The sequence below is a fragment of the Lemur catta genome, chromosome 17 (genome assembly GCF_020740605.2).
Source record: "Lemur catta isolate mLemCat1 chromosome 17, mLemCat1.pri, whole genome shotgun sequence".
In the NCBI taxonomy this organism is placed as follows: Eukaryota; Metazoa; Chordata; class Mammalia; order Primates; family Lemuridae; genus Lemur; species Lemur catta.
This window is the reverse complement of record NC_059144.1, coordinates 50,065,334-50,090,913: the sequence shown is the minus strand read 5'-3', so window position 1 is coordinate 50,090,913 and position 25,580 is coordinate 50,065,334. Positions and strand designations below refer to the sequence as shown.

At 57.5% G+C, this 25,580-nt stretch overlaps 1 protein-coding gene and 1 pseudogene across 6 annotated transcripts; both read left to right on the top strand.

Annotated features, from left to right (window-relative positions):
- The first annotated feature begins 378 nt into the window (after nt 1-378).
- MTG2 (mitochondrial ribosome associated GTPase 2) lies at nt 379-25,580 on the top strand. 6 transcript variants are annotated; one of them, XM_045528387.1, is made up of 12 exons: nt 379-436; nt 8,691-8,900; nt 10,368-10,515; nt 11,107-11,222; nt 11,730-11,948; nt 12,087-12,225; nt 13,022-14,570; nt 14,949-16,527; nt 17,444-17,584; nt 17,774-17,937; nt 19,314-20,607; nt 25,152-25,580. In XM_045528387.1, exons 2-7 carry the CDS (start codon nt 8,697-8,699, stop codon nt 13,414-13,416), a joined length of 1,221 nt encoding a protein of 406 aa, XP_045384343.1. In that variant the 5' UTR covers nt 379-436; nt 8,691-8,696; the 3' UTR covers nt 13,417-14,570; nt 14,949-16,527; nt 17,444-17,584; nt 17,774-17,937; nt 19,314-20,607; nt 25,152-25,580. The 6 variants fall into 6 exon arrangements, with proteins under 6 accessions (XP_045384343.1, XP_045384342.1, XP_045384346.1 ...); XM_045528386.1 differs by lacking the exon at nt 379-436 and adding an exon at nt 4,578-4,654; XM_045528390.1 differs by lacking the exon at nt 379-436 and having other exon boundaries at nt 7,572-8,900; nt 14,949-15,799; nt 16,390-16,527.
- LOC123622201 lies at nt 2,507-3,607 on the top strand (annotated as a pseudogene).

Below are 25,580 nucleotides of genomic sequence, written 5' to 3'. Positions count from 1 at the left end.
GAGTCACTCGGGATATCTCCGAGAAGGGAGGGGGCACGAGGAGGGTTTTCTAGCGTCCCCCCCAAGAGACGGTCCATGCAGCCAGCTGCGGGGCTAAGATTTTACGTTAGTTTGCCAGCGTGGTCTGTTTGCGACACTCCTTCCTAGGAGCGCCGCCCTGCAAGGGGAACCGCGATCCCAGCCGGTTGGCACCGGACTCGTAGCCCGCGGGGGCCGGGTTGGGGGCGGGCGCCTGGGCCACCGACCCTTGGTGACAACAGACCCAGTCCAGCATAGCAGGGTTCCCTCCAGGGTCCGCGGGCCGCGTCTTGCGCACATGCGCAATGGGAGGCCCGTGCGCAGGCGCGTCCAGAGCCGGGGGGGCGGGGCCGGGCGAGCGGCCCGGAAGTGGTTCCCCACGTCCGATGCCCCGGAAGTGACGCGATCCTCTGAGCCGGTGAGTGCGGGAGGCGGACGGCCCGGCGCGGGAGGGCCGTGGGGATGGTGTGCAGGCCTGGGGGGCGGCGGCAGGTGCTCCCGGCGCTGGCCCGTGCCGTGCTTCCCACGGCGGGGCTGGTCGCCCTGATGGAGCTCTGTCCCCGCGACAGGACAGGACGTGAATTCGGACTCAAACCCTTAGGAGCCTTCTCTGGCCCAGGGTTCTGAGTGTGAACTACAACAGTCCTAAGCCCCCTCCCTCGTCGACTGAATGCAACCCCGCTTGGCCCAGGGGACCCCAGAAACACCCTAAAGCCGCGTTGCTGGCCTTGAGAGGGGAGGTCAGACACCCCTCGTCGTGCCCCCTCCCTTCTTGGCGACAGTCTTTTAAACTCATTGACAGGCTGCGGCCATGCGAGGCAAACCTTCGGGTCCTCGATTTTCCTACCAGATAGCTTGAGTCTGGGTGTGTGGCCGCTGGCTTGTCTCTGGTTGGCGTCTTCCTTATCTTAAAACATTCCAAGCGTTTAGACAAAGCTTGCTTTCTTTAACCAATTACAAATCAAAGAATCCTTAAACCACAGTGTATTGATGTATGACTTTGTGTGTAATTCCTGTCTCCCTGAAATGTATAAAATCAAACTGCAACCCAACCACAGCGAGTCCACTTGGTCAAGGCTTCCTGGGCGTGGCTTCGGGCTGTGGTCACTCATACTTGGCTCAGAATAAATCTTTAAATTATTTTACTGAGTTTGGGTTCTTTTCTGTTTACATCTTGTAAATGGGTCTCTGTGTGAGATGCTTGTTTTCCAGGTAGTGCACTTATCCGTGGTTGAATTTTGCTGTGTGAAACTGGGTTTGTTACCAATTCTGTTCATGTTTTACCTTGTTCTAGCTGAAGACACAGGAAAGCCATCCATGGGGATCTGTAGATAAGGATTAGAGGATTCTGTTTTGAGGGGTGTCATTCTTTTGTAAAGGGAAGGACCCATTGTGAAAGGAGAATGGAGGACTTTTTCTTTTCAGTGCAAGTTCATGTTCAGCCAGATCTGTTTTAGCAAAGAGAACTTAACAAAAGTTGAGGAGCAGAAAATTGGTTCCCTTAAAATTATCCTTGCCTTAGTTCCCTTGGAAAGTCTTTGTGTGTGCATACTGCAGTGTGAAGATTCTTGCTGTAAAAAAATTACAGGTGTCAGCAATGAGTGAGGGAGGCCAGAGGAGAGGACACTGTGCGACTTTGGGCAAGTGACTTAACCTCTCTGACACTCAGCCTCCACTGTACTCAGTTTAGGATAATTTGAGCAGGGTTTATAAGGGACCGTTTGCATAGGTCAAGGGTAGGGGAAGCACAGAGTTGGTGCTTTAGCCTGGAGCTGGTGATGGTGGGGCTGTTTCTCTCCCGGGACTCCACAGGATAAGGGGGGAGCTGTTACAGAACCTGGCGTAGGAATCCTGGGAGAGGGCTTCCTGGCTGGAGGTGTGACCCTCAGCCTGGGGATCTGAGGGCAGGGACGTGAATGTCCCCGCCTTCTTATAGAGAGCAGCCTGGAAGAGCAGGTGGAAGATCCCCCGCATGCAGTAGGACCCTCACGGTTATCGTAGGGAATACATTTTAAAATCTGTGTGTAGAAGATTTAGAAGTGGTTCCTGGCAAATGACTTCTGTGGACCAGTAGACACTGAGCTTAACTATATTTTATAGAACAGCCCTAATAATGTCTCAAGTGGAGCCCTTCCTATTTATTGAATGCACTTCGAGGCATTTTTAAAAGCTCTACCCTGTAATCATAAAACATCTCAGTCTCTGTCAGACTCCGGACCCTGGGCTGTCACCACTGTCTGGCCAAGCTGTGCTCACCAAATGGATGCTGTTAAAAGGAGTTTGAGTTCGCTTTTTCTTGGTGCCCACTGCACAGTCTATAGTCCAGTAGAACTTTCTGTGATGATGGAGATGTTCCAATCTGTCCTGTCCAATATGGTACCCACTGGAAACATGTGGCTCTGAGCACTTAGAATGTGGCCTGTGGGACTGAGGAACTGAGTTTTTACATTTTGTTTAATTTTAATTAATTTAAACTTAGTATTGCATGTGGCTGCTGGTTACTGTATTGGACAGCATAAGGATATCTTTGTTAAGGAGACGCAGTGGGGCCCGAGCGGCCACTGGCCGTGGGCCGTCAGCCTGTAGCATCCCTGGTCTCTCCAGCCCTTGCCTGGGACCATGCTGACAAGACCCACTTCCCCTGGGCTGGACCCCTCTCGACAGCTAGGAGCCAATGACGAGAGACAGAACCAAACCCTGTGAGCTGGACCAAGAGCAGCAGGATGCTGATGACAACATGTAGAACATCTGCCTGGGGACAGTGGGGTGCACAAGTAGGTACTCTTGTCGAGATTTCTCATGGATGGATTTCAGCCACAGCAGCTGTCCGTGTATGCCCTGACCCATACAAGCACACTGCCACCGTAGATGGCAAGACCATCCTTGTGGACTTTTGGGACATGCATGCCTCTTACTACCACAGGGCCCCTGCCTGCCTGCATCATGGTGTTTGATGTGCAGAGGAAAGTCACCTATAAGAACCTGAGCATCTGGTATACAGAGCTTCAGGAGTTCAGACCAAAGATTTCGTGCTTCATGGTGGCCAGTAAAAATGATGGAGACATAAAAGTGACCCAAGAGAGCTTTAATTTTTCCAGGAAGTCCTCCTTGCCCCTATGTCTCAGCTGCTGATGGTACCAATGTCACCATCATGAAGAGCGTCAATGAAGCTCTTCAATGATGCAGTTTGATTAGCTGTGTCTTACAAACATAACTCCCAGGACTTCAGGGATGGATTTTGCAAGAGCTCGAGAACTTCAAATTGGGGCAGAAAGAGGAGGATGTGCCTGACCAAGGGCAGAGGGGCAGCCTCTCCCCACAGCTAGTCAGGTGGGGCTGGGGCCCCTTTCTACATACCCCTCCCATCGGCAACCTCCAGTTCTGAATGGAGACACTCCAGGCCATGCCTTGTTCTGCCTCCTGTGAACCTGCCCGTCCCATTTTCCTGGCTCATGATACAGGGACAGGTCAACACCAGTGCACCCTCTGGACAGGGTAAGAGGTCCACAAAGCACAGTTAGGGATCAATGTCATTAACACCTTCCCCACTCCCCACCCCCCAGGCCAGATAGTGAAGAGAATCAGAGAACATGCCTGGGTGTCTCTTTAATAAAAGGAATTTAGGTCATTTGGTTTTTTTCTTCCTAAAACTGACCTCAGGGACCGTTCCTTATGCTTCTGCCTACACAGCGCTCACCCGTTTCCTCCCCTGCAAAGTCCGTGGGCCCCCCCTTTTCCCACGTGGCCTCTCGTCCCTTTTCCTCTCTAGTCTCCCAGCATCTTTATTCAAAATGTTCTTGAGCAGACAGCTATTCCTTCCAGATTTGGGGGCACCCACTCTGTTTTAGGAGCTCTTCTAGGTGAGGGCAAGATCACAGGAGCAGGCTTGCCATTGGAGCTGAGGACAGCCCGGTGGCAGGTCTAGCCTAGTAAAACACAGCACAGTGTCGGCAAATGTCAAGGGTCAGTGCAGCCCCACCACAGGCGCACCACGTGGATTACAAGAAATGGACATTCAGAAGAGCTCCCTTTAAAGCCCCTGTTTCGTCATAGGAGGCTGTCCATGCCCTCGCCGTCCCGAGGACCGGGCGGACATCCTTCGTGCCTCCCGTGGGGCCGAGCGCGGTGGCAGAGCCGTGGCCGCTTTCCGCTCCTGCGGTGCTGTGGGGGCCTCGCGTGTTTCTGGAGTCGACTGTGCATCGTCTGCTTTGCTTTCATTAATTTACTTTGTTTTTATTGTTTCCTCTTTTACTGTAAAGGTTGAATGACACTCAAAGTAAGGATATCCAAACGCCACCAGATAGCAGCGTGAACAGAGTTGAATTTATGTGACCCACGAGGGAGAACCGCGTCACCCAGCCGGTCTCCAAACAAACCAAAAGGGCAAAAACAAGGAACATGCCAAGTTAGTCAGGATTCAGAGTCCAGGGCTCCGGGGGGCTTTGCGATTGACCCCCTTCCGTGAGACTGCTTCTCAGGTGTCGTGTCACCCGCATCAGGAGGATTCCAGAGTGCCGGGACGACGGCGGGACTGCTGTGGGCCCAGCTGCGGATGTGCGGCCCCGTGAGCAGCTTCCGTCCCCTGGCAGCTGTTTCCACGCTCCGCCCTCCGCTTCCCCGCAGTGGCGCTGGCTTGGTCAGTCTCTACACCTGTCTTTGCCTCAGTTTCCTCATCAGTAGAGCGGGGGTAATGAAAGTACTGTCCTCCAGTGTTTATGAGGACTAAATGAGTTAACCCCTGAAAGATACTTAGAACAGTGTCTTGTAAGCAGTGAGGTAGCGGTCTTGAATGTTTACTGTTGAGTTTATTTCTAGGTACTTTTTGTATTTGGCACAAATGGGATTTTAAATTTTAATTTTCAATTTTTGCTGCTGTTATAAGAAGGTTTTTTTTTATATAAACCTAATAACCTGCAACCTTGCTCAGTTCATTTCTTATTAATTGTCGTTTTGTAGATTTCCCTGGGATTTTCTGTGGAATCAAACATCTCCTCTGTAAATAGGGACAGTTATTCTTCATCCTTTCTTCTTTTACTTTTTCTTTACTGCAGTGTCTGAAAGGACAGTGTGGCACAGCAGTGGGGAACATCCTGGCCTTTTTCTCGAGCTCAAGGGGTGACAGTTCAGTCTTTCTCCGTTAAGTGTGATGAGCTGTGGCCTTTTGCAGATGCCTTTTCTGAGGGTGCAGGTGCCCGTCTGTCCCTGGCTTGCTGGGCGTTGGATTTTCCTGATCCCGAGTGTGTGCTGAACTCTGTCTCGTGCGTGTCAGTGTGGTGAGGAACGCGGCGTGGTGAGGTACGTCAGCTGAGCTCTGACCGCTGATGAGACCTGTGTCCCCGCGCAGCACTCCCGGGTCTCCATGTGGGGTCCTCTCTGGATTGCGGGATCCAATTAGATGACACTTTGTTAAGAGTTCTTTGCATCTGTATTCCTGGAGGGTGTTGGTTTGTAATTTTCGTTTCTCGTAATGTCGGGTTCTGGTACTAGGGCCTCATAGGATGAGTTGGATAGTGACCTTACTTCCTCTGTTTTCTGAAAAACTTTGTGTAAGATTGGTGTTCTTTATGTCTTGACTGTTTTCTGAGATTTACCGGGAAAACAATCTCAGTCTGGCGTTTTTGTTTGGGGAGTGTTCTTTTATAACAAATTCAACTTCTTGAGTAGACAGAGGGCTATTTAGAATGTCTGTTTGTTCTTGTGTTTATTTGGTCAGTTGCATTTCTCAAGAAATTTGCCATTTCGTGTAAGTTGAATTTGTCGGCATGAAGTTGTTCGTAGTGCTGTCTTGTCCCTGCTGTCTGCGGGGTTGGACTGATAACCGTCGCTCGATCCCTGGTGTTGGCGATTGGTGCTCTTGTCCCTCCTCGGCCAGGCAAGCTGCAGGTTCCTCAATTCAGTTTGCCTTTTCTAGGAGCCGGGGATTTTCCTGTTATTTTTTTAATTGTCTTTCTATTTTCTCTTTTGTTTATTTCTGTTCTTTATTATTTTCTTCCTTCCACTAACTTTAGGCTTACTTTGTTCTTTTTCAGTTTTCTTGATTTGGAACTTGAGCTTATTGGTTTTAGATCTTTCTTCTTGACTTTTTTTTTTTTTAAATAAAGGGGAATAAGGAGGGGAGTTCATTTCCTTTTTTTTTTCTTTGAGACAGTCTCACTCTGTCGCCAGGGTAGAGTGCGGTGGCATCATTGTAGCTCACTGCAGCCTCCAATTCCTGAGCTCAAGCGATTCTCTTTCCTGGCCCTCCCAGAGTGCTGGGATTACAGGCGTGAGCCACCACGCCCGGCCTCTTCTTTACTAATATGAGCTTTTAGAGCTATAAATTTCCTTCTAAGAACTACTTAGCTGTATCCTATAGATTTTGGTATTTTGCATTTTTATTATCATTTAGTTCAAAATATTTTATTTATCTTTTTATTTTTTTAGAGATGAGGTCTCGCTCTCTGGCCCAGCCAGGAGTGCGGTGTCTTGATCATAGCTCACAGCAGCCCTGAACTCCTGGGCTTAAGCGATTCTCCCATAATTAAAATATGTCTCTTGTAGGCAGCATATGATAGAGTCTAACTTTTAATCCACTTTGTCAATCTCTGCCTTTAAATTAGAATTTTTAAATTGTTAACATTTAATGGAATTATTTGTATGGTTAGACTCAGGTATTTACTATTTGCTTTCTGTTTGTCCCCTCTATTTTTGTTCTCTATTATCCTTTTTTGAAGTGTTTGAATAGTTTTTAGTATTTCATTGTATCTGCTGGCTTTCTGGGCCTGTCTCTCTGTGTGACAGTTAGTAACTGCTCTGGGTGGCAGCTGGGTAGGGCTAGGACCCACGTGAGGCCCTTCAGTCCACTCTTGACCCTTTTGTACGTTTTCGTTTGATTGCCTCTATACGGATTAAAGCCCACTAGACAATTTTATAATTTTTCTTTCTAAGATCAACATATATAAAAACTCTTAAGGAAGAAAAAAAGTAGTCTTTTATATTTTCCATTTCTATTGCTCTCCTGTTACTTCTCAAGATCTAGGCTTCTCTCTGGTATCACATTCCTCCAACCTGAGGAACTTCCTTTCATGTTCCTGGTTCAGCAGATATGAGTGGCAGATTCCGTTAGTTTTCCACCGTGTGAGGATGTCTTGTTTTCCTTCCTGAGGATGTTTTCACCGGGCACAAGATGGTTCTTTCCTCCCAGCACTTGCGCTGTCGTTCCGTGGCGGCTGCGTGCAGTGCGGGGTCCTGGAACGCAGAAGGGACATCAAGGGAAAAGCCGGCGAAACCCAGACCCCTCTGGGGTTTAGTCAATAGCAACAGACCAGTGTTGGCTTCTAGTTCTGGCAGATGTGCTGTGGTCACATCAGGGGCTGCTGTGAGGAGGACATGGGCAAGAAGTCTGTGCGAATACCTTTGCAACTTGTCTGCAAATCTAAAACCATCCCAAAACAAAAGGTTATTTAAAATACATCGACAGGAAGGGGAAGAAGAAGAGGGTGTCCCCATGGAGTGGTGGCCCAGCATGGCAGAGGAGGAGGGGTGGGGTGGTGGGGCGAGGGTGGGGTTCTGGGGGTGCTGAGCAGACAGAGGTGACGAGGACAATGTGGGCAGGACCCTTCCGGTCAGAGAAAGGAGTTGCACGGGTAGAAAAAGAAGATTGGATGACCCCGTAGGCTGAATTGGAAACTAGGAGGTTCTGCGACGGCTGGCCTGTAAACCCTTCCTGGTGTCAAGGGCATGAGAGTCGGGAATGTTCCAGCCCGAAGGAGACTGAGGCAGCGCGACAGCTGAACACAGCGCATGATGCGCACGTGGACCCTCCTGCTGGGAAAGTCACTGTGGGGACAGCCCTGCTTGGGGTCCTGAGCAGTGGCTGGCAGTCATGGACCACTGCTCGTGGCCTGGCTTCGTAGTGCCCTTGGTTCTGTGGGGGACACACGGGGAAGTGTCCCAGGTACGGGGTGCCAGGTTAGCGAGTTATTCTCACATGATTCCGGGAAAGGGTCCTTTGTGTTATTCTAACCTTTCTGTAACTGATCGCTTCAGAATTAGAAGCCAAACTATTGAGCGCCTCACTGAGGGAGTAACCGCCACAGAGAAAGTGTCCCCTCTTCAGCGCGCGAGGGGTGTGGATGGGGAGGCCCCCGTGAAGGACTGGTGTGTCCCACGCTTGCTGGCTTTGTGGTGACTTTTAAACAGCACACATCCATTTTACCCCTCCTGTGCATATACATGTCATACTTAAAAATGAGGGGCTCTGTGAGTTTTCCCTTATGTGGGGTACACGGAACAGGGCCATCTGGGAGCGGGGCTGTCCTGTCCTGGAGGGCAGGGCCGGCGTCCTCGTCACTTACCCTCAGCACCTGCGAGACACTCGGCTGTCAGGAGCCGTTGACATTCCATAGGGTGAGTATTCAGTGTTGCGGGAGGTTTACTGTTTCAGGTCCTTTGCACACAGCTCCCAGTCTTGCTCCCGGGCAGCAGGCAGGCTGGGAGGCCGGGGCCGCGCCTGCTGCGGGGCCGCGTGGTGAGTGGCGTGAGAAAGTGGGGTCCGTCAGTTCACTGTTTGCCTCAAAAACCCGCTGCGAGATTCTCTGCACCGGCCGCTTTGCTTTAGTCTCCGTTTGATGTTCAGGTTTAAACTGAGCTACAAGTAAGTAAACTTATTCTGCCAATTTGACTCTTTTTAGGGGGCCATGATACTGTCGAGGCTGTTCTCAGCAAGACCGCGGACCGTGTTGGAGGGCGCGGGGCGCCAGCTGCCGTCCACCCTGGCTGGCCCTGCACCCGGCCGGCGCCCCCCGCGGCAGGCTGCTCCCCGGCTGCTCTCGGCGGGCCACGCAGACTGCACCAAGCATCAGGAGCCCCCCAGGAAGAAGCTGCTCTCCGAAAAAAAGCTGGTGAGACTCTCAGCTGAGGGCAGCCGGCTGCAGTCTCCTGCTTGGAGGGCACAGGGCCCGGTGATTTCTCCGCGATCGTCTCCATCAGGGTCATGGGAGACGCAGCGAGGCCTGGGCTGTGCTGCGCTTTGTGGCATGCAGCCGCGGGACGGTCCCCAAGGCGGGCAGGCGTGGCCGTGTTGCTTCCCGCGGGCAGGGTAGGGCGCAGGCCTGCTGGCCTCGTCCCTGGCCTGTGTCTTCCGTGTGTCTCGTGCATGTCCTTCACAGGTGCCTGCGTTTCCTGAGAACATCTAGGGGACAGGGGACCTCTCGTAGTCCTCTAAGCCCGACACGCCGTTCTCGTTCTGTTTACCAAACCCTATTTAAAACGGGAACGGTCTTTGAATAAATGCGAGAAAGTGCGTGTTTACCGCCCAGGCCCTTTCCTCCCCCACGGAGGGGTCCCGACGGGCACAGGACGGTGCTCCTGGCGGGGATGTGCCGGCAGGACGTGCGCCCACACGGCCCGAGTTCCACGTGGCCCCATCCCTTCCCCAGCGATAGAAAGTGATTCCAGGTCTCTCCGGTGCAGCGCCCACCGGTTGTGCTCTTTTTCCTGTCAGGTGGATTTTGATTGTGTTGGCATGTAACGAAATCACGCATTGAGTTTTAGAAATAGTAATTCATGGTTTTTCCACGTGGTGGTGCCAGAGAATCTTAAAATATCTGTGTATTTTCTTTTTAAAAAAGATGCATTTGTGGAGCGTTGACTGGAAATGCAGTGCAGGGTCCCTGCAGGGCAGGCGCGTCGGCCTGGCAGGTGTGCGGAAGGCGGGCCCTGCGGAGGGTGCAGGAGGACCCCGCGCCCTGGGCCTCAGGCAGTGCCAGCTAGTGTGTGTTAACCTAGTGAGTCCCCGTTCTTTAGCCAGAGTGTGCCCGCCTTAGGGAGCTGAAGGAAAACTTTCTCTCAAATAAAGGGCTGTGTTTGTGTCACTACATTTTAAAAATTAGCCCTGTCTTAGTCTGGCCGTAGAAAACATTCCTTCTTCAGAGTTGAAGGCCTGGCAGTTGTCCAAGGACTTCACCTCTCTTGTTCCCCGCTGCATCCTAAGGAACTGAAACTTCCCATGAGTAAAGGCCTATTCTTTGAGTACTGTTTCTACGTGGGGGAAAAAGGTGGAAAGACATTTTATTTAAGGCACATTTCTAATCAAGGTCTGTTTTCTTTAAGTTGGAAACGCTGAGTTCGTTTTTGAAGTGTGTATTCCATACTGTCCACCCTTTATTACTGATTGACCTTGAGTGCGAGTACGAGTGACTTGTAGGAACTGTGGTTTTGTCTCTGGGTTTTAGGAGAGATTAGCAATATTAATACATAAACATCTAATTTTGATAGGTATCATAGAAAAGGTACATTGCAAATGGAAGCTGGGTCTCTTGAAAGGATTTCAGAGTCTGTAGTGACGGGCTGTGTTGTGCTTTCTGCAGAAAAGGCACTTCGTAGACCAGCGCAGGGTGCTCGTGCGCGGGGGGAACGGAGGTGCTGGCGCAAGCTGCTTCCACAGCGAGCCACGGAAGGAGTTCGGAGGCCCGGACGGTGGGGATGGAGGTGACGGCGGCCACGTCATCCTGAGAGGCAGGTGCCAGGGCGGCTCAGGGAGGGGCACTGAGGCTGCTGGGCCTGCGGTGGGAAGGGCCACCTCCTCATCCTCTCATGCATGTGAGTTAAAAAACTTGATGTGTGGACATCATTTTTGTAAATTATGTGCTGTGCTTAAACAGTGCACCAAAAAAGCAACTTTGCACGTGTTTTGTTTTGTTTTATTAATTGTGGGAGCACTGACTTGATAGCACACGCGAAGGATACGGTCGTTCCTCCCACGCAAATGCCGGGAGGGTATCGGTTCTGCTCAGCACACGTTTAGCACAAATGCCCACAAAGCTGGGAGTAGAACAGTCATAACACAATCAAGTGTCGCTATGTTTTCAAATTGATGATGGCATTATGAGTAATTTTAAGTTTTCAGACATGGGAGTATTTTTTGAAGGAAAATAGACTTTAGCTTTTTTATAAAAATCATGTTGATGGTTTCATAACCTTTGTTTCAGCTTCATGCCATGTTTCCATACGTGTTTTTAAGGTTCTTAAACTGCACAAACAAGCATTAGCAATTGACCGTGATTGTTTTAACACAAAGGAATGTGAAGGTTCTTGCTCTGACTCTAGTTGACCAGCAAGTCAAGTCTCTCTCGGCGGTCCTGTCCCAGTACCAGGGTTTCCACGGAGAAGACGGCGGCAGGAAGAACTGCTTTGGGCGAGGTGGAGCTGTCCTCTACATCCGGGTAAGCCGTGGCCGCCAGGGCTGGCTCTGTCCCCGTTGCTCAGGATCGCCCAGCTCCCTGGGTGGGGTGTGACCCAGAGGGGCCCTGCAGCCCGACGGGTGCGGCCAGGAAGCAGCAGGGCAGGCGGCGGCGGCAGGCGGGAGCCGTCCCGTCCCCGAGCACACGCCCAGACAGGTTTCTGTGCTGGTGTCAGGCCACGTGAAGTGGCCTAGTAAAAACACCATGAAATAATTATTTTTAAAAAAGAGGAGATTTTGAAAAAGCCATTTATGCAGTTTGAGGGGTGTGTTCCCAGCCCCGTGAAATCCTGAGCCTCGGACCTTTTCCTTGGTCGTCCTTGGAGCTGGGAAGGGCAGAGGCCTGTGCTGTCCTGTCGCCTCCTCATTCCCAAGTGGGGCCACCGAGGCACAGCCCGCGCATCCCTCCCTCGGCCTTCCCTCAGGAGCGCGTTAAAACGGTCTCCTCGCCGCTTGCTGAACCTGGCCTGATGCACCCCTGCTTCTTCAGGTCCCCGTGGGCACCTTGGTGAAGGAAGGAGGTGATGTCGTGGCAGACCTGTCGCGCCCGGGTGAGGAGTACGTCGCGGCGCTGGGGGGTGCGGGAGGAAAAGGCAACCGCTTCTTCCTGGCCAACGACAACCGTGCCCCCGTGACCTGTACCCCTGGACAGCCGGGTCAGGAGCGAGTTCTCCACCTGGAGCTCAAGACAGTGGCCCACGCTGGGATGGTAGGTGTCCCCTGCCACTGGCGTCTGCGTCCACATTGAACTGTGGGAGATCCGCTGTCCCCGAGGAGGGATGTCCGGTGGCTTAGAGAGAAGCATTGCTGCCGTAGAGTCACATGACCGTGTGTGCTGTTCTTCCAGGTTGGCTTCCCCAACGCCGGGAAGTCCTCGCTGCTGCGAGCCATCTCGAACGCCAGACCGGCCGTGGCTGCCTACCCGTTCACCACCCTGAACCCGCACGTCGGCATCATCCACTACGAAGGCCACCAGCAAGTTGCAGGTAGAACTTCCAACACTCTGTCCAAAGGTTAGGTTTACATGATGTGATTCAGAAAAACAATTATGTAACTCTTCAGCTTTGCTTCCTATGTGGAATGCAGCAGTTTCCAATCTGAACAGTGTCGGTGAATCTGTTCTGTCAAAGTTACAGTCCCGCCCCTCTCCCCGGGAGTCGGTTAGTTACGTTCAGGAGCTGAGTTTGAATTCCGGGCCGAGGCCTTGTCCCTGCTCCCTGTGCTTGTCCTCACCTCTCACCTGGGGACCCAGCAGCACCAGTCACATCGGCAGCGTGCAGTTTAGCTTTCCCTGTACCGTTTGCGAGTGAACCTTTTCCAGAAGATAATGTACCCATTAAAAATAGTCAGCCTGCCTGTAAGGTTATTTGTATAGCACTTTATGTTTGCAAAGTGCTCTATGATAATTTCTATCTGTAATCAAATTATTAAGAGAGTACAGGAAGCCATTTTCCCTTTTTTTGAATCATTTTTAAAGCCAGAAAGAGAAGGGTGTGTTAAATGCTGGTTATTAGACTGAGCCATCATCGTGCCTGCCACCCGAATACTTCAAAGAGTTTTTCAGAACTGAAAGCTGAAATTTCTCGATGTCAGTTGCCCCAGTGAATCAGCAAGGTGGTGGCTCAAACAGCTTCAATTCCAGGCCGTCCTTGGAAGGAAAGTCTCAGACCCCGGGAAACCCGGCCTCCGAGGGGGGGCTCCAGGCCTCCCCTCCAGACCCGAGGTCGAGGCAGCGTTGCCGGGCAGGCGGGGTCGTGACGCCGTGTGCTCTGTCCCCCGCAGTGGCAGACATCCCTGGCATCATCCGAGGTGCCCACCAGAACAGGGGCCTGGGCTTCGCCTTCCTCAGACACATTGAGCGCTGCCGGTGCCTCCTGTTCCTCGTGGACCTTTCCCTGCCGGAGCCGTGGACGCAGGTTGAGGATTTAAAATACGAGCTGGAGAAGTACGAGGCGGGCCTGTCCCAGAGACCCCATGTCATTGTCGCAAATAAGATCGACCTCCCCCAGGCCCGGGCCAGCCTCCCCCTGCTGCAGGAGCGCCTGGGACAGGATGTCATCGCGCTGTCGGCAATGACCGGGGAGAACCTGGAGCTGCTGCTGCTGCGCCTGAAGGTGCTGCACGACGCCGACGCGGAGGCTGAGCTGCGCCAGGGCCGCCAGCCGCTCCGGTGGTAGCCGGGGCGCTGCCGTCACCAGCCCCCGAGGACCAGGAGCTGGCGCAGGGCGCGGGTACCGTGTCCGCGGAAGGCAGCGCGGCCTCCAGGCCCCACACAGGCACACCCGAGTGTAAACCGTCAGTGGCTTTGAGTGTGTAAGAGAAGGCGCTTTGTGAACGTCTGGGCGTCCGTGCTTCTGGCTCCTGCGTCACCTTGGGGCCCCCCATCAGTGCCCCCGACCCTCTGGCCTGAGATTCCCTGGGGTGGTGGAACTTTCTGTGCCCCCAACTCCCAGCCTGCCACACCCCTTGTGTTGCACCCCTGTCACCTGCTGATTTGCTGGGGTTGACTCATCTGTGCTACTGTCACTCCTAAGCAGGGCCAGCACTGCTGCTGCCGGACACTGCCAGGTGCTGCTGTGCGGGGGCTCCCGGGGGGCCCAACAGGAGGGCGTGGCAGAGCCCAGGGCCAGGGTGCAGACCCTCAGCACTGTGCCCTCTCTGCCCTGGCTTGCTGCGGAGGTGGACCTCTGGGTTCCACAGTGGGATCGGGTCTGCCCGCCCACCCAGCAGCCCTGCCGGGCAGCAAGGCCCAGGCCAGTGTCTTGGGGCTGCGCCCTGCTGCGTGAGGGGCCCTAAGGACAGGAAGCATTTCCCCGCCAGGGCAGCAGCAGGTGCGGCTCTGTGCTTTCCTCGGATGTCGCCGTCTGAGGAGAGCAGGAAGGGCCAGCTCCTTCCTGTTCTCAGAACGCCGCGCTGCGCCAGCCGCATGCCAAGAAGCCTGGCGGCTTCGCGGCTGAATGCACCCAGCGTCTGACCCGGCCGCGCCGATCCTGGCTCAGCTTCAGCATGTGCACGTGAGGTGTTAGCCGGAGGGGCGCATGCCCTGGCGTTGTCAGCGATATTCCCAACAGGTGGCTGCGGCACGCACAGGTGTGGTTGGTGCCTCACGCCCGAGAACACGGGGCTGCAGCTCCACTCGGCTCCCTGTGCTGTAATTTGAGGAGAACCCTCGTCCTGGGCCAGGTGGTTACCTAGCCTCACCGGATCTCGTGGGGAACGAGTCCAGCCGTCTTCCTGAGGCTGGGCAGCAGCTGCAGGAGTCTTGTGTTTGCCCCTGAAGCGGCCGCGCGGTAGAAAGTGGCCTCTTTCCTGCGTGTGGGTGAAGTCTGCGGTAAGGATTGATTGCGCCCGAGCCACGTCCACACCGTGCCCGGCGTCCTCCCTGGCTGCACACAGGCCGAGTGAGGACAGCTCGGCAGCTGGAGGCACCGGTGTCCCTGGGGGCCTTTACGAAAGGAGGTGATCAGAGGGGACCTTCAGCCTTTTGGGGAGACTGCCACAGGGTGAGGGTCACACGGGGGCCCCAGGCTGCTCTGCCCCTGGGTGTGGGGTGTGCCTGAATAATGAGCCCGCCTGGGCTTTCAGGAGCGGCTGTGTTTTGATCTCACATCAAGTCTGCAGTGGAACAGGAGAGTCCTTTTATAATTTCAAAGGTCCTTGTGTTGTAGAAGCCAGAGATGGTTTTGCATCTATTTGCTTTTTCTTTCAGGCCACCACAAAGGACTTGTAGAGTCAAACCAGGCCTGAGAGCGTCAATTACCTGTGGCTTTCATCTTCCTGCTGGGCACTCAGGGTGCCGCCCCGCCCCCACCACGGAGCCCCCAGCCTGGCCTCCCCGCAGGTTAAAGCCCTTGCGGCCTCCCTCGTCAGACTGTTCTGGGGACCCGCCAGCTGTCCTTTGCTGAGCTTTCATCCCCACGTGGGGAGTCACAGGCACTGAGGTTGCTCGAAATTCTGCTTACTGCAGAAGCCACGCGGCAGGCATTTGCCACCGTGCTTTAAGAGCTGATCGTTTTTCTCTCTACCACTCTCTTGTCTAAGGTGGTAAAGCTAGACTCAGTTTCCCCACAGAGTTTTCTGGTTCCCATCTTTTTGGTTTAGAAACAAGTTTTTGCCACAGTCTTTTTAAAATTGAGATATATAATTCACATAGTATAAAATCCACCCCTTTAAAGTGTACAATTTGGTGGCTTTGGTATATTCAGAAGGTTGTGCAACCATCACCACCATTCCAGAACATTTTCATCACCGCAGAAACCCTGTCCCGAGTGGCAGTCACTGCCCACCCCACCGCCGGTCCCCGGCACCCACTAGCCCACGTGCCGTCCCCATGGATTTATCTGTCTGAGTGGAGGCTCAGCCGTTGCTGAGGGGGTCAGAGCTGCCTTCCTGAGTCCGCAGAGTGCTCGCAGGTGGGGGGCGGTCCCTGCTCTCGGCACCCACAGGGCGCTCGGGCTGCCCCTGGGCACAGGGTCTTGGTCCTGTTCCTGACTGTGCCCCTGCAGCCTCAGAGGACCCGGCGCAGAGAAGGCGACCGGTGAATACTGGTGGGATGAACAGGTAGGGGTGGCTGGGATGGGGTGTGTTTAGGTTTCTCTGAGTTTGAAACTATTTTTAGAAGGCAAGTGTGCTAAAAGACTCACACTGAAAAACAACAGTCCCTTATTTGTTTTTTGAGACGGGGTCTTGCCGTGTTGTCCAGGCTGGTCTTGAACTTCTGGGATTACAGGCTTGAGCGCCGCACCTGGCCCGGCCCCTGTTTCAAATAAAGTTTCACCTGCCATGCGTCAGTCTCTCCCCCCGGATCCCGCTGTGCGCCGTCGCCTGTGCCTGCTGTTTGCGCGAGAACTGGTCTCCGCTTGGGCACAGGCGGGCGTGCCCACCCAGAGGCCCTGCTCCGTCAGGCTGCGGGGGGCAGAGTTGGTGTCCTGCTGGAAGATATTTGTCTACTCCCTAGCAGCCTCCTAGGGCTGCCCTGGCAAAGTGCCACAAACTGGGTGGCTTCAAACTCCAGACGTTGGTTCCCCCGTGGGAAGGGCAGTGCTCCCTGCGGAGGCTCTTCTGGCTGCAGGTGTCTCTCGGCTTGTGGCCGCCTCGCTCTGCCTCCGCCTCCTTCATGTGGCCTCCCCATGTCTGTGTCCTCATCTCAGGGACACCCGTCGTTGGAGCTAGGCCAGCTCTAAACCAGGAGGATCAGCTGGGCGCGGTGGCTCTCTCCAGTAATCCCAGCACTCTGGGAGGCCGCGGCGGGAGGATCACTTGAGCTCAGGAGTTCGAGACCAGCCTGAGTAAGACTGAGACTCCTTCTCTACTGAAAATAGAAAAAATTAGCTGGGTGTGGTGGTGGCACCTGTAGTCCCAGCTACTCGGGAGGCTGAAGCAGGAGGATTGCTTGAGCCCAGGAGTCTGCGGTTGCTGTGAGTTAGGTTGACGCCACGGCACTCTAGCCCGGGCAACAGAGGGAGACTCTGTCTCGAAAAAAAGTAAACCAGGAGGCTGTCGCCTGGAGATCCTTCACTGTCACTCGCAAAGCCTCCCTAGGTGTATTCTGAGGGTCTGGATGGATGTGGATGTGGGGACACGGGGTTCAGCCCGGCACAGATCCCTCTTCCTCTGGTGTCGTGCACCCTTTGCTTCCTCTCCTGGTCCACACCAGAGCGTTGGCTGCGCCTGCAGAACGCCCAGATCCCGGCCGCATGTGTCGCTGCACCCCCACATCCCAGCAGCCTCCTCCCGGGGCCGTCCTGCCTCTGCCTGGGCCTCCGCCTTCCCACGTGGCAGCCTGAGCGACCCTGCGGGTCACGGGCCACCCCTCCCTGGAGCCGAGCCCCAGGGGGCCGCAGTGGCTGCCTCGCCAGTCCCCTGCCTGTCGGCCCACTGAGAACACCCCCAGACTCCAGGCCTCCATGTTGCTGACCCCTGTGACCCGGTGCCCATCCCGGACAGCCGGTGTTTCGGATGGGCAGATGCACTGTGTGCGCTCACGTGTCTGCCCAGGGGAGCTGCCTGGAGGAGCCTGGTGGGCTGTCACCGGCCGGGCCAAGGGAGCAGCCACATGCTGAGCTCTGGACATGACAAAGGGCAGAGGCAGGGAACAGGCCTCTGGTCCTCGGGGTGGGGAGGAAGGTGGGATGGAGGTGGCCGGGCCTTCCTGGGGCCGGACTGTCCTGTTTGATGGAACCATGAACCTGCACGTGTGTAAAGTCCCATAGGACTTGGAGTCTAATGGGCAGAAAGGCTCCGTGTGGGAAGATGGGAAGTCCTGGAGACGGATGCTGGTGATGCAGCACAGGAGCACGCGTGTGCTTAGTGCCCTGGACGGTGCGCTTAGCGGTGGCTAAGACTGTAAGTTGTGTGTTACGTGTATTGCCTAGAACCGAAGACACAGGCAGGAGGACGGGTGGGGGAGTCTGACTGTGGCGGGGCAAGCGTTGCTGCCCCCCGCGTGGTCTTGTGGGATGGCTCCGCCCGATGCTCCCGCTGGGGAAGCGGGGGAGGGGCACCTGGGCCTCCCTGTGCTGTTTCGCCCAACAGCGCGTGATCCACAGTGGTCTCAGGTGAAAGGAAAGTGCGGCCGTGAGGGAGGCCCGCCCTCTGACACAGCCGCGGGCAGCGCCAGGCAGGATCAGCCCTCACTGTCCCTGGGACCCGTCCCCAGCCCAGCACTCCTGATGCACGTTTGCTGGAGGAACGAGCAGGTGAGGTTAAATGAATGCACAAACGAGTCCATTTGCAGCGTGCACAACCCCTGCCTCAGGCTCTGCGGGGAGCACCCTCCTGCGCTTTTGTGCAGCTGAGGATCCTGGAGTCTGGGATGTGTGCAGCAGCTCCACAGGGTGCAGAGTCCTTGCAGAGGGACTCCGTGCAGGCCCAGCTCTGCCTGCCGTGGGTGTGACTCACACTCTTACTGCCCGGACGGGCCCCACAGTCAGCCCCGGCCCAAGGCCAGCACGTCTCCGCTTCTGAAATGGGCCAGACGGAGTAGAGAGGACCCTCCGCGTGACGTGCTCACCTGCAGCCCGGCGTGCAGGGTGGCCACACACGCAAGGGAGAGTCGGGTGACCTCATCAGCACGGCCACTGAGCTCATGGGGTGCAAGACAGGGCTGCATGGGGGACTGTGACCCACCCTGGGGCCGAGGAGTGGGTGCTGGGGACAGGACTCATGACAGGGGGGGCTGCGGATCATCCCATCTTGCAGCCCCCCGGTCCCTCAGGGAAGAGCAGCAGGGGCACCTATGGGTCTGCATGTCCCCGGAGCTAAGGTCACTTCTGCCGTGGTCTCCAGGGGGCCACTCGCCCCGGGCCGGGATGTGGCAGTGACTGCACACTGGGACGTGTCATTCCTCCTGCCCCATGTTCTCCAGTGGGGACATTGGGCCCGAGGTCAGTGGGAGGCACGAGCCGCCCTAGCCTGGGGGGTCTGAAGCACTTCAGCCCCACCCAGGGCCTGGGCAGGACCCCTCTAGGCTCACAGAAGTCCAGAGTGTCACCTGGGATCCACAGCAGGGACAGAGCAAAGCCTCGTGGTCCTGGTGGCCTGGCCCCTCACCAGGCCCAGGGGTCCAGGCCACAGGCAGCCCCCCCCAACCCCATGAGCCTCCGTCCCTTCCTTTCCGCAGAGCTCAAGGGCTCCTCCTCCCTGTCCCCTTCTCCTGAAATGTCTTTGTCAGTGGAGGGGCCTTGGGGATGGATAGGAGAGTGGCCCGGTTGGCTCAGACAAGCACAGGATCCACTGCACGGACATACACGCCCAGAACGTTACTTGAACATGAGTCAGAAACTGGAACGAAACTAAACATCCTGTATCTTGTCTGGGGAACCTGAGCAAAGGGACCAGGCCAGGAGGGGAAGGGGTTGAAACGGCAACTTTGATCGGCACGAACTGTCCTGTTTGGAGAACTGGGCCGAGTGGGGGAGAGGGTGGCTGGAAGGAGGGACACCCCTGCCCGAAGCCTCCCTGCCTCTTCCAGCTCCTGGGGGCCTGGGGGGCTGGGGGAGGGGGGCAGAAGCCTCGCCCTGCTCAGGGCAACCCGGGGGGCTGTGGCCCCGCTCAGCCTCCCTCCCTCTCACAGCCTCCAGCCTCCACGCTGCCCACCCAGGCCCCAGACCTGCCGAGCTCGTGCTGTCCACCTGCTGTTGGGCTGGGAAGTGTCCCCCAGCACCTCTGCCTGGCGTGTCCTCAGGAAGGCCCCTCCGGCCCTAGGGACGGGCCAGCGGCTGGCAAAGGCCTGGGAAAGCCCTAAGGTGTTGGGGGGGAGATTGAAAACTTCCCTAACAGCCCCTCCCCATACCAAAAGTGCATACGGTAAGGAACTTCCTTGCCCCCCCCACCCCGCCACCAGGACAGCCCGTAGGTGGACCCCGGGCTGGCCCTCCAACCAGCTGCCCTCCCTGGCATACCCCTGGGTGCCACCGCAGCCAGTCCCCCTCCCGGAGCCGGTGGACATGTGCCCGGGGTCTGCCTTCCACGTGGCTCTGGGCCCCTGCAGGAGCCTGCCCTGGGCCAGCCCTCGGGGCCAGTGGGGGGTCGGCATCCACAGGTGATTAGAGGCATGTCTTGAAGGGCCGGTTCCAGGCCCAGGAAACATCGTGTGGCCCCCACAGAGCTGCTGGCCTACGGGGGGCTCTCACCTCCTGGCAAATCTGGGATCCTCTGTGAGGTCAGTGCCTGGCCCAGGGCCCAGCGCGTGGCAGGAGTCGGGAAAGCCTGCAGACACTGTCCACACCCTCTTCAGCCCTTAGTGTGTCTCCCTGTCTGAAATCCTTGCATTAGAATATAACCCTTTGGATTTAAAGTTTGTCTTCTGTTAAAATGTAACTCTCCGCCTCACCCGGGAATAGTCAGTCCATCACACTTTAGTGTGAATTAATGGATTGGACGGACAAGGGACAGTTGGTTTCTGGGACAAAGCAGATAATAGCCCAGAGAAGGCCCTCAGCTGACAAGAAGCCCGTGGTCCTGATTCGCTGGGAACTGGCAGTTCTGCCAAGCCGTGGGATTGGGCCCCGGGAGGAGGGCAGAGGGCAGGTGCATCCCCCTCCACTGAGCTGCTCCGAACTTGGGTGGCCGGAGACTCCAAAGATGGCCCGGCGTGGACAGCAGAGGCGTGTGAAGATTGTCAGGTGTGGCGGGTTTGCATTTGGAAACCAGTGGCTTTGGAGCGGCACAAAGGTGTTTCTAACCTGGTGGCAGTCCTTCAACGTCCCCTCCCTCGTCTCCTCACCCCCAGATCCCGTCCTTCCCTTCTCTCCTTTCTGTTTCTGAGGGTGTGTTTGTGTCTCGCAGAGCAGGGTGCCGCTCCGGACACAACGCCTGCTTCCTTGGGAGCTGGGGTGACGAGTGCTGTCTGGGCGCCTTGTCTGCGGGTAAGGAAGCGGGGCCAAGGCAGGAACCTGGGCAGGCCCCTCCAGGAGGCCTGTGGGCAGGAAGCGTGTCACCTCTCCACCCCCAGAGCAACTAATTATGTTTACCAAAGAATCATCTTCTCCATTTCTTGTTCATGGGAGACACAGGCTCTCGTGAGCAGGAGGGATCTGTTCTCCCCGCTGAGACAGGGATGCCAGCCTGAGCCAAGTCTCTCTGGGCAGGACTTTTTCTATCACAGTTGCAAAAACACATTTTGAATCAGCTTTAAAAATGAAGGTGTATTTGATGACTTGTGAAACATAAAGCCCCACAGCTAGCTTCAGGCAAGGCTGGATCCAGGTGCTCAGACAACATCATCAGCTGTCTCTCTCTGGCTCTCGGCTCAGCTTTCCTCTGTGTGGCTGCACCAGGTGGGCTCCCTCCACAGGGTGGTCTCTGTGAGGACAGCCTTGGAGGCTGCCAGGCCAGCAGCCACCGCTGGAGAGGGGCCCCTCCCTCCCAGGGTTCCAGCCTAAGTCCCAGGACGGCTGCTTGCTGGCTGTGCTGGGGCCGCTACCACTTCAGACCCACCGCGGTGATTCTGACTGGCCAGCCCTGGGGCCCAGATGCATCCTGGAGCCCAGGGCTGGGGTTGGCCCCACTGTGCCTGCCAGAGTGGGGGAGGAGTAGTCGGGCTCAGAGGGAAGGAGAAGGTGGCCCTGAGAACCGGGGGAGTTGGGACAATGGCCACAGCAGGATGCCAGCGCCAACTTAGCTTCTCATTGGCGATGTTTGACCAGGGCTCTTAACCTCTCTTGCCTCAGTTTCCCTACCTGTGACATGGGAGTAACAGTACTGCTGTGTTCGAGGACTAGATGAGCTTAGCTAAGAAAAGGGCTCAGAATGGGGCCTGGGACGCAGTGAGTGCTGTGACCCAGGAGCTGTCCCCACTGTGGTCTGCTTGTGACCCCGCGGGTGGGTGCTGGGGAGGGTCTCGGCCTCCACCCTGCCGCTCCCTGCTGCAGCCTGTGGGTCTCCTCCACCCCCACGTGGCCCTGTGTGTCCTCAGAGGGGAAACCCAAGCCCCTCTGGAGCTTGACCCTTGACCCTGACTCCTGATTTGGGATCCCCAGCCCCTGGATGTCCCCCCGCCCCCGAGGCCCAGGGAGGGGTCTGGGCTCCTGAGGCGCCGGCAAGGGAGGGGCTGCGGGACCCGCCTGGGGTCACCTTGGACATGGCACAGCACAGACGGACCTGCAGTCCCCTGCTCACTCCACCCCATGGGACAGGAAGCAGAGGAGGGGGTGGGGAGAGGAGAGCCCCCAGCCTCCCCCGCCAGCCACCTTGCAGCCGCCTGCTGGCGCTTAATGACAGGTTAGCGCAGCGCTGTCCGCTGGGAGCAGGTGCGGCGCCGCCAACAATGGGGCAATTTCGGTAATGACGGGGAGGCCTGCCGCGGGCGAGGAGCCGCTTCCTGCCCACGCGGGCGAAGGGCCCTGCTGCGCTGCACGCTGGCGCCAGAGCTGGTGCCAACTGCTGCCTGGGGGCCCTGGCAGAGCCCACCTCAGTGACAGCACCCCGCTGCCCCTCTGAGGCGGCTGTGGCTGTTCTGAGGAAGAAGCCCAGGCCCGGGACCCCCCACCTGGTCCCCCAGGCCTGCTGGGACAGGAAGGGGAAGGGCTGGCGTCCCCAGGATGCCTGGATTTCGGTCCCAGCCTAATGCAGACCTGCTGTTTAGGCCGGGACAGTCCCGCCCGCGTCTCAGTTTCCCCTCCAGGTACACTGGCTGCCTGGCCCGGGCAATTGGGCCTTGGGACTTGGGGCTCCGCAGCCCACCCTGCCTTCTCCTCCGTTCTCTGCCCCCCAGTCCCTGACTCAGCGCGGGCTCAGCGAGGGCCGAGGCTGCTTTCCCAGCCCCTGTGACAGCACCCCAGAGCACACAGTGGCGCTCAATCGCGGCTTCCTGCTAGAATCACAGAGCTGAGGTCTGGTTCCGAGGCTCAGAGTCCTTCCAGCCGTCCCACTCTGCTCTCCACCGTGGGGGCACCCCTGCCAGCCGCAGCGCACAGAGGTGACGAGGCCTGGACGCTGTCCCCGGGAGAGCGCCCTGTGCAGGGAGACCAGCTTCCCGCGGCACCCGACGCGGCAGGTGCTCGGGGAGCCGGGATGCGGCGGGAGGAGCGCGATGGGAGGTGCCAGCCTCGTGGGTCTCCCGTCTGCAGAGAGGACAGTGCAGGAACCCCGGGGACCGGGGCGCGCGGCCTGGGCCTGGCGCCAGGACCAGCCGCATAAGTGTTGGCGGAAGGTTCTTCACACCCCAAGCCCAGCCACGAGTGCTGGGATGGGATGGGGACACAGAGGGGCAGTGGCCGGACAGCCACGTGGCCCCCACACCTCAGGGCTCTGGAAGCCTTGCCTGGGGGACCCCAGCCATCCCTGTCATGACCCTGGCTCCCCAGTAACGTGACCTTTTGCAGAAGGACGGGGGTGGGTTTGTCTGCTGGGCTCCCTGAGAGCTCAGGGTCTTTAACCCCGGCTGGGAGGGACCCTCACCGGGCATGAGCCCAGAGTCTGCCCCTAGGGGCACCCAGACCCAGAGCCAGCAGCAGGGCAGGTGACTAGGCTGGACTTGCACAGCCAGTGCCCACCCCTGAGGGCCTGGCCAGGAGGGCCCTAGGGACCCGTGCTGGCCCCAAGCCTGGGGCCTACAGGTGGGCCCTGCTGGGTGGGCAGGCTGCCCACGTGCACGCAGGGCAGCATCCTGTGTCCTGGGCACTGCCACCTTCGCAGGCGTAGTGGCTGGCTGGCTGTGGGTCTGCCTCCAGCAGCTCAGGGGCAGCCCCGTGCTGTTCCCGGCACAGCCTGGCACCGAGTAGGTGCCCGGTAAGCGAGGCGGCCGGGTGGGCAGCTGCCGGGTGCAGCCTTGTCTCTGAGACTCCGGCTCGAGGAGAAAGGCCCCTGCGTGTGTGTTTGCTGCAGAACGTGGGCCCAGTGGGCTTGGTGTCTTTCTCCTCCACCCCGCATAGCAGCTCCAGGGAGCGGCACTTTCCAGAGATTGAAGGCAAAATTGCTTGAAAGCCTGTGCTTTTATCCTCCAATTTGTAGCCATTTAGCTGGGCCGGGTGGAGGGGCAGCCAGGGCTCCGGCTGGGCTCTTGGCGCAGAAGCACCCATGGCCGCAGAGACGGTGCTTTGTGCTTTGCCAGACAGCTCCAGCCTGCGGGACCCGCACCCACTGCGGGGCCAGGCTGGGGGGTGCGGGGTCTCCTGGGGGCCGGTGTCTGGCCTGCCGGAGGAGCCACGGGGCCTCCAGAGACAGGAGGGGCTCAGCCCTAAAGGTGACCCCTGCCACCACTGCTCCAGCCCTGGGCACACCCGGGCTGGGACGGAATTAATGGTGGGAGGCCCAGGTGTCCCCAGACTCACCTCCCTCTGGTCACTAAGGAAGGGCCCTCATGTCTTCTGCCTAAGAAGAGGGTCCTGCCTCAATCACGGGGGTCCCCTGGGCGTCTGGGGGAGTGAGAGCGGGGGCAGGCTGGAGCTTTGGATTCTGGGGGAAGTTTTCCGGGAAGTTTGGGAAATAAAAGTGCAGCCGCAGCTGTGGGGTGTGAGGAGAGGCCTGGAGCCCGAGGGGTTTTACCGATAGTTCCCCTCCACAGCGTGGGGGGCAGAGTTGCCGGGCAATGGTGCTTGTGTGCGGGGCCATGCTGCCTCGTCCAGGTGGACCTGGCACCTGGCCGGGGGTGTGCCCAGGGTCCCGCATGGCGCAGCAGCACCGTTGGGCGGGAGTGAGGGTCAGAGGGAGAAGGGCCCTCCAGGCTGGAGCGGGGACTCCCGGAGGGGTTGGCACCCGGCCCCCCAAGTTTGCATCTCACTTAAGGGGGCTTGTCCTGTTTGCAAGTGGCCTCTGAGCACCTGGGTGGGGGCAGGCGTCTGCCTCCCCCGTGCAGGCCCCTGGGACCCGCGTAGCTGCCCTTAGGACAGAGGGCTCACGGCCAAGCTCGCGGAGGAGGGCACCGTCCCCCTTCCACGCTCCACCCTCCTCCCAGTGTCCCCATCTCGCGCCCTCAGCCCCACCTCCAGGCCTCGCCTAGGCTGGCTTCTCTACCAAAGACAAGACCGCCCAGCCCAGCCCCCACACCCGGGGCGTGCCCCTGCAGTCCTGCCCCCCCCCACCCCGGCTCCGCACACATGGGGTGGGCCAAGATCCCAGGCCCGAGGTCTCGCCAGGGTGCAGCCGGGAAGGCCGACGAGCATCCCGTCCTGCATCCTCCGGGCTGCAGTGGGCCCCCACCCTCCAGCAGGAGCATCTCCTCACCCTCGGGGTCTGGAGAGCTCGGGAGTCCCGTGAGCCCCTTCTGGGATTAAGCCCTGCTGGGGCAGGTTGTCTCTGCCCGCGGCAGCCCCCGCTTAGATGGAGACACCGAGCCCCGGGCCTCTCTCCAGCTGCTGGGAGGTCTCTCTCCTCCCTGGGGTCCTTGACCGAAGCACAGGGGCTGTGACTGCCCCAACAAGGTCCTTAGGAATCAGCACCAATAAAAAAATACACTTTATTGTGATCTCAGGGTTTGCAGGGTGCGTAGCGGGCACGTGGTGGTGGCGCATGCAGGCTGCCTGGCACGGGTGCACAGAACACGGAAGCGGCCCCTCTCTGGGCGTCCCCCAGGCCTGCTCTCCTGCTGACTGCCCTGCCAGCCTCAGGACCCCGAGGGCACGGCCGGGTCCCCTCCTCCCCAGTAATCCCCCAGAAGTCCGGGCTGAGCAGATGGAAAGGCTGGGGCAGGCTCTGGCAGGACCACAGGGCAGGCTCCGGCCAATCTCCAGCCGCCAGGGCCCAGCGCCCCGGGCCGGGGGCGGAGCGGGCAGCAGCAGCTGGTGCAGCTCAGCCGGAAGCGCAGCAGAGGGAGGAGGGCGTGGGAGCCCACACCTGCCAATCCAGCCCTGAGCTCCTCAGCAATTCTGTCTCTCTTGATTAAACATCCAAGGAACATCAA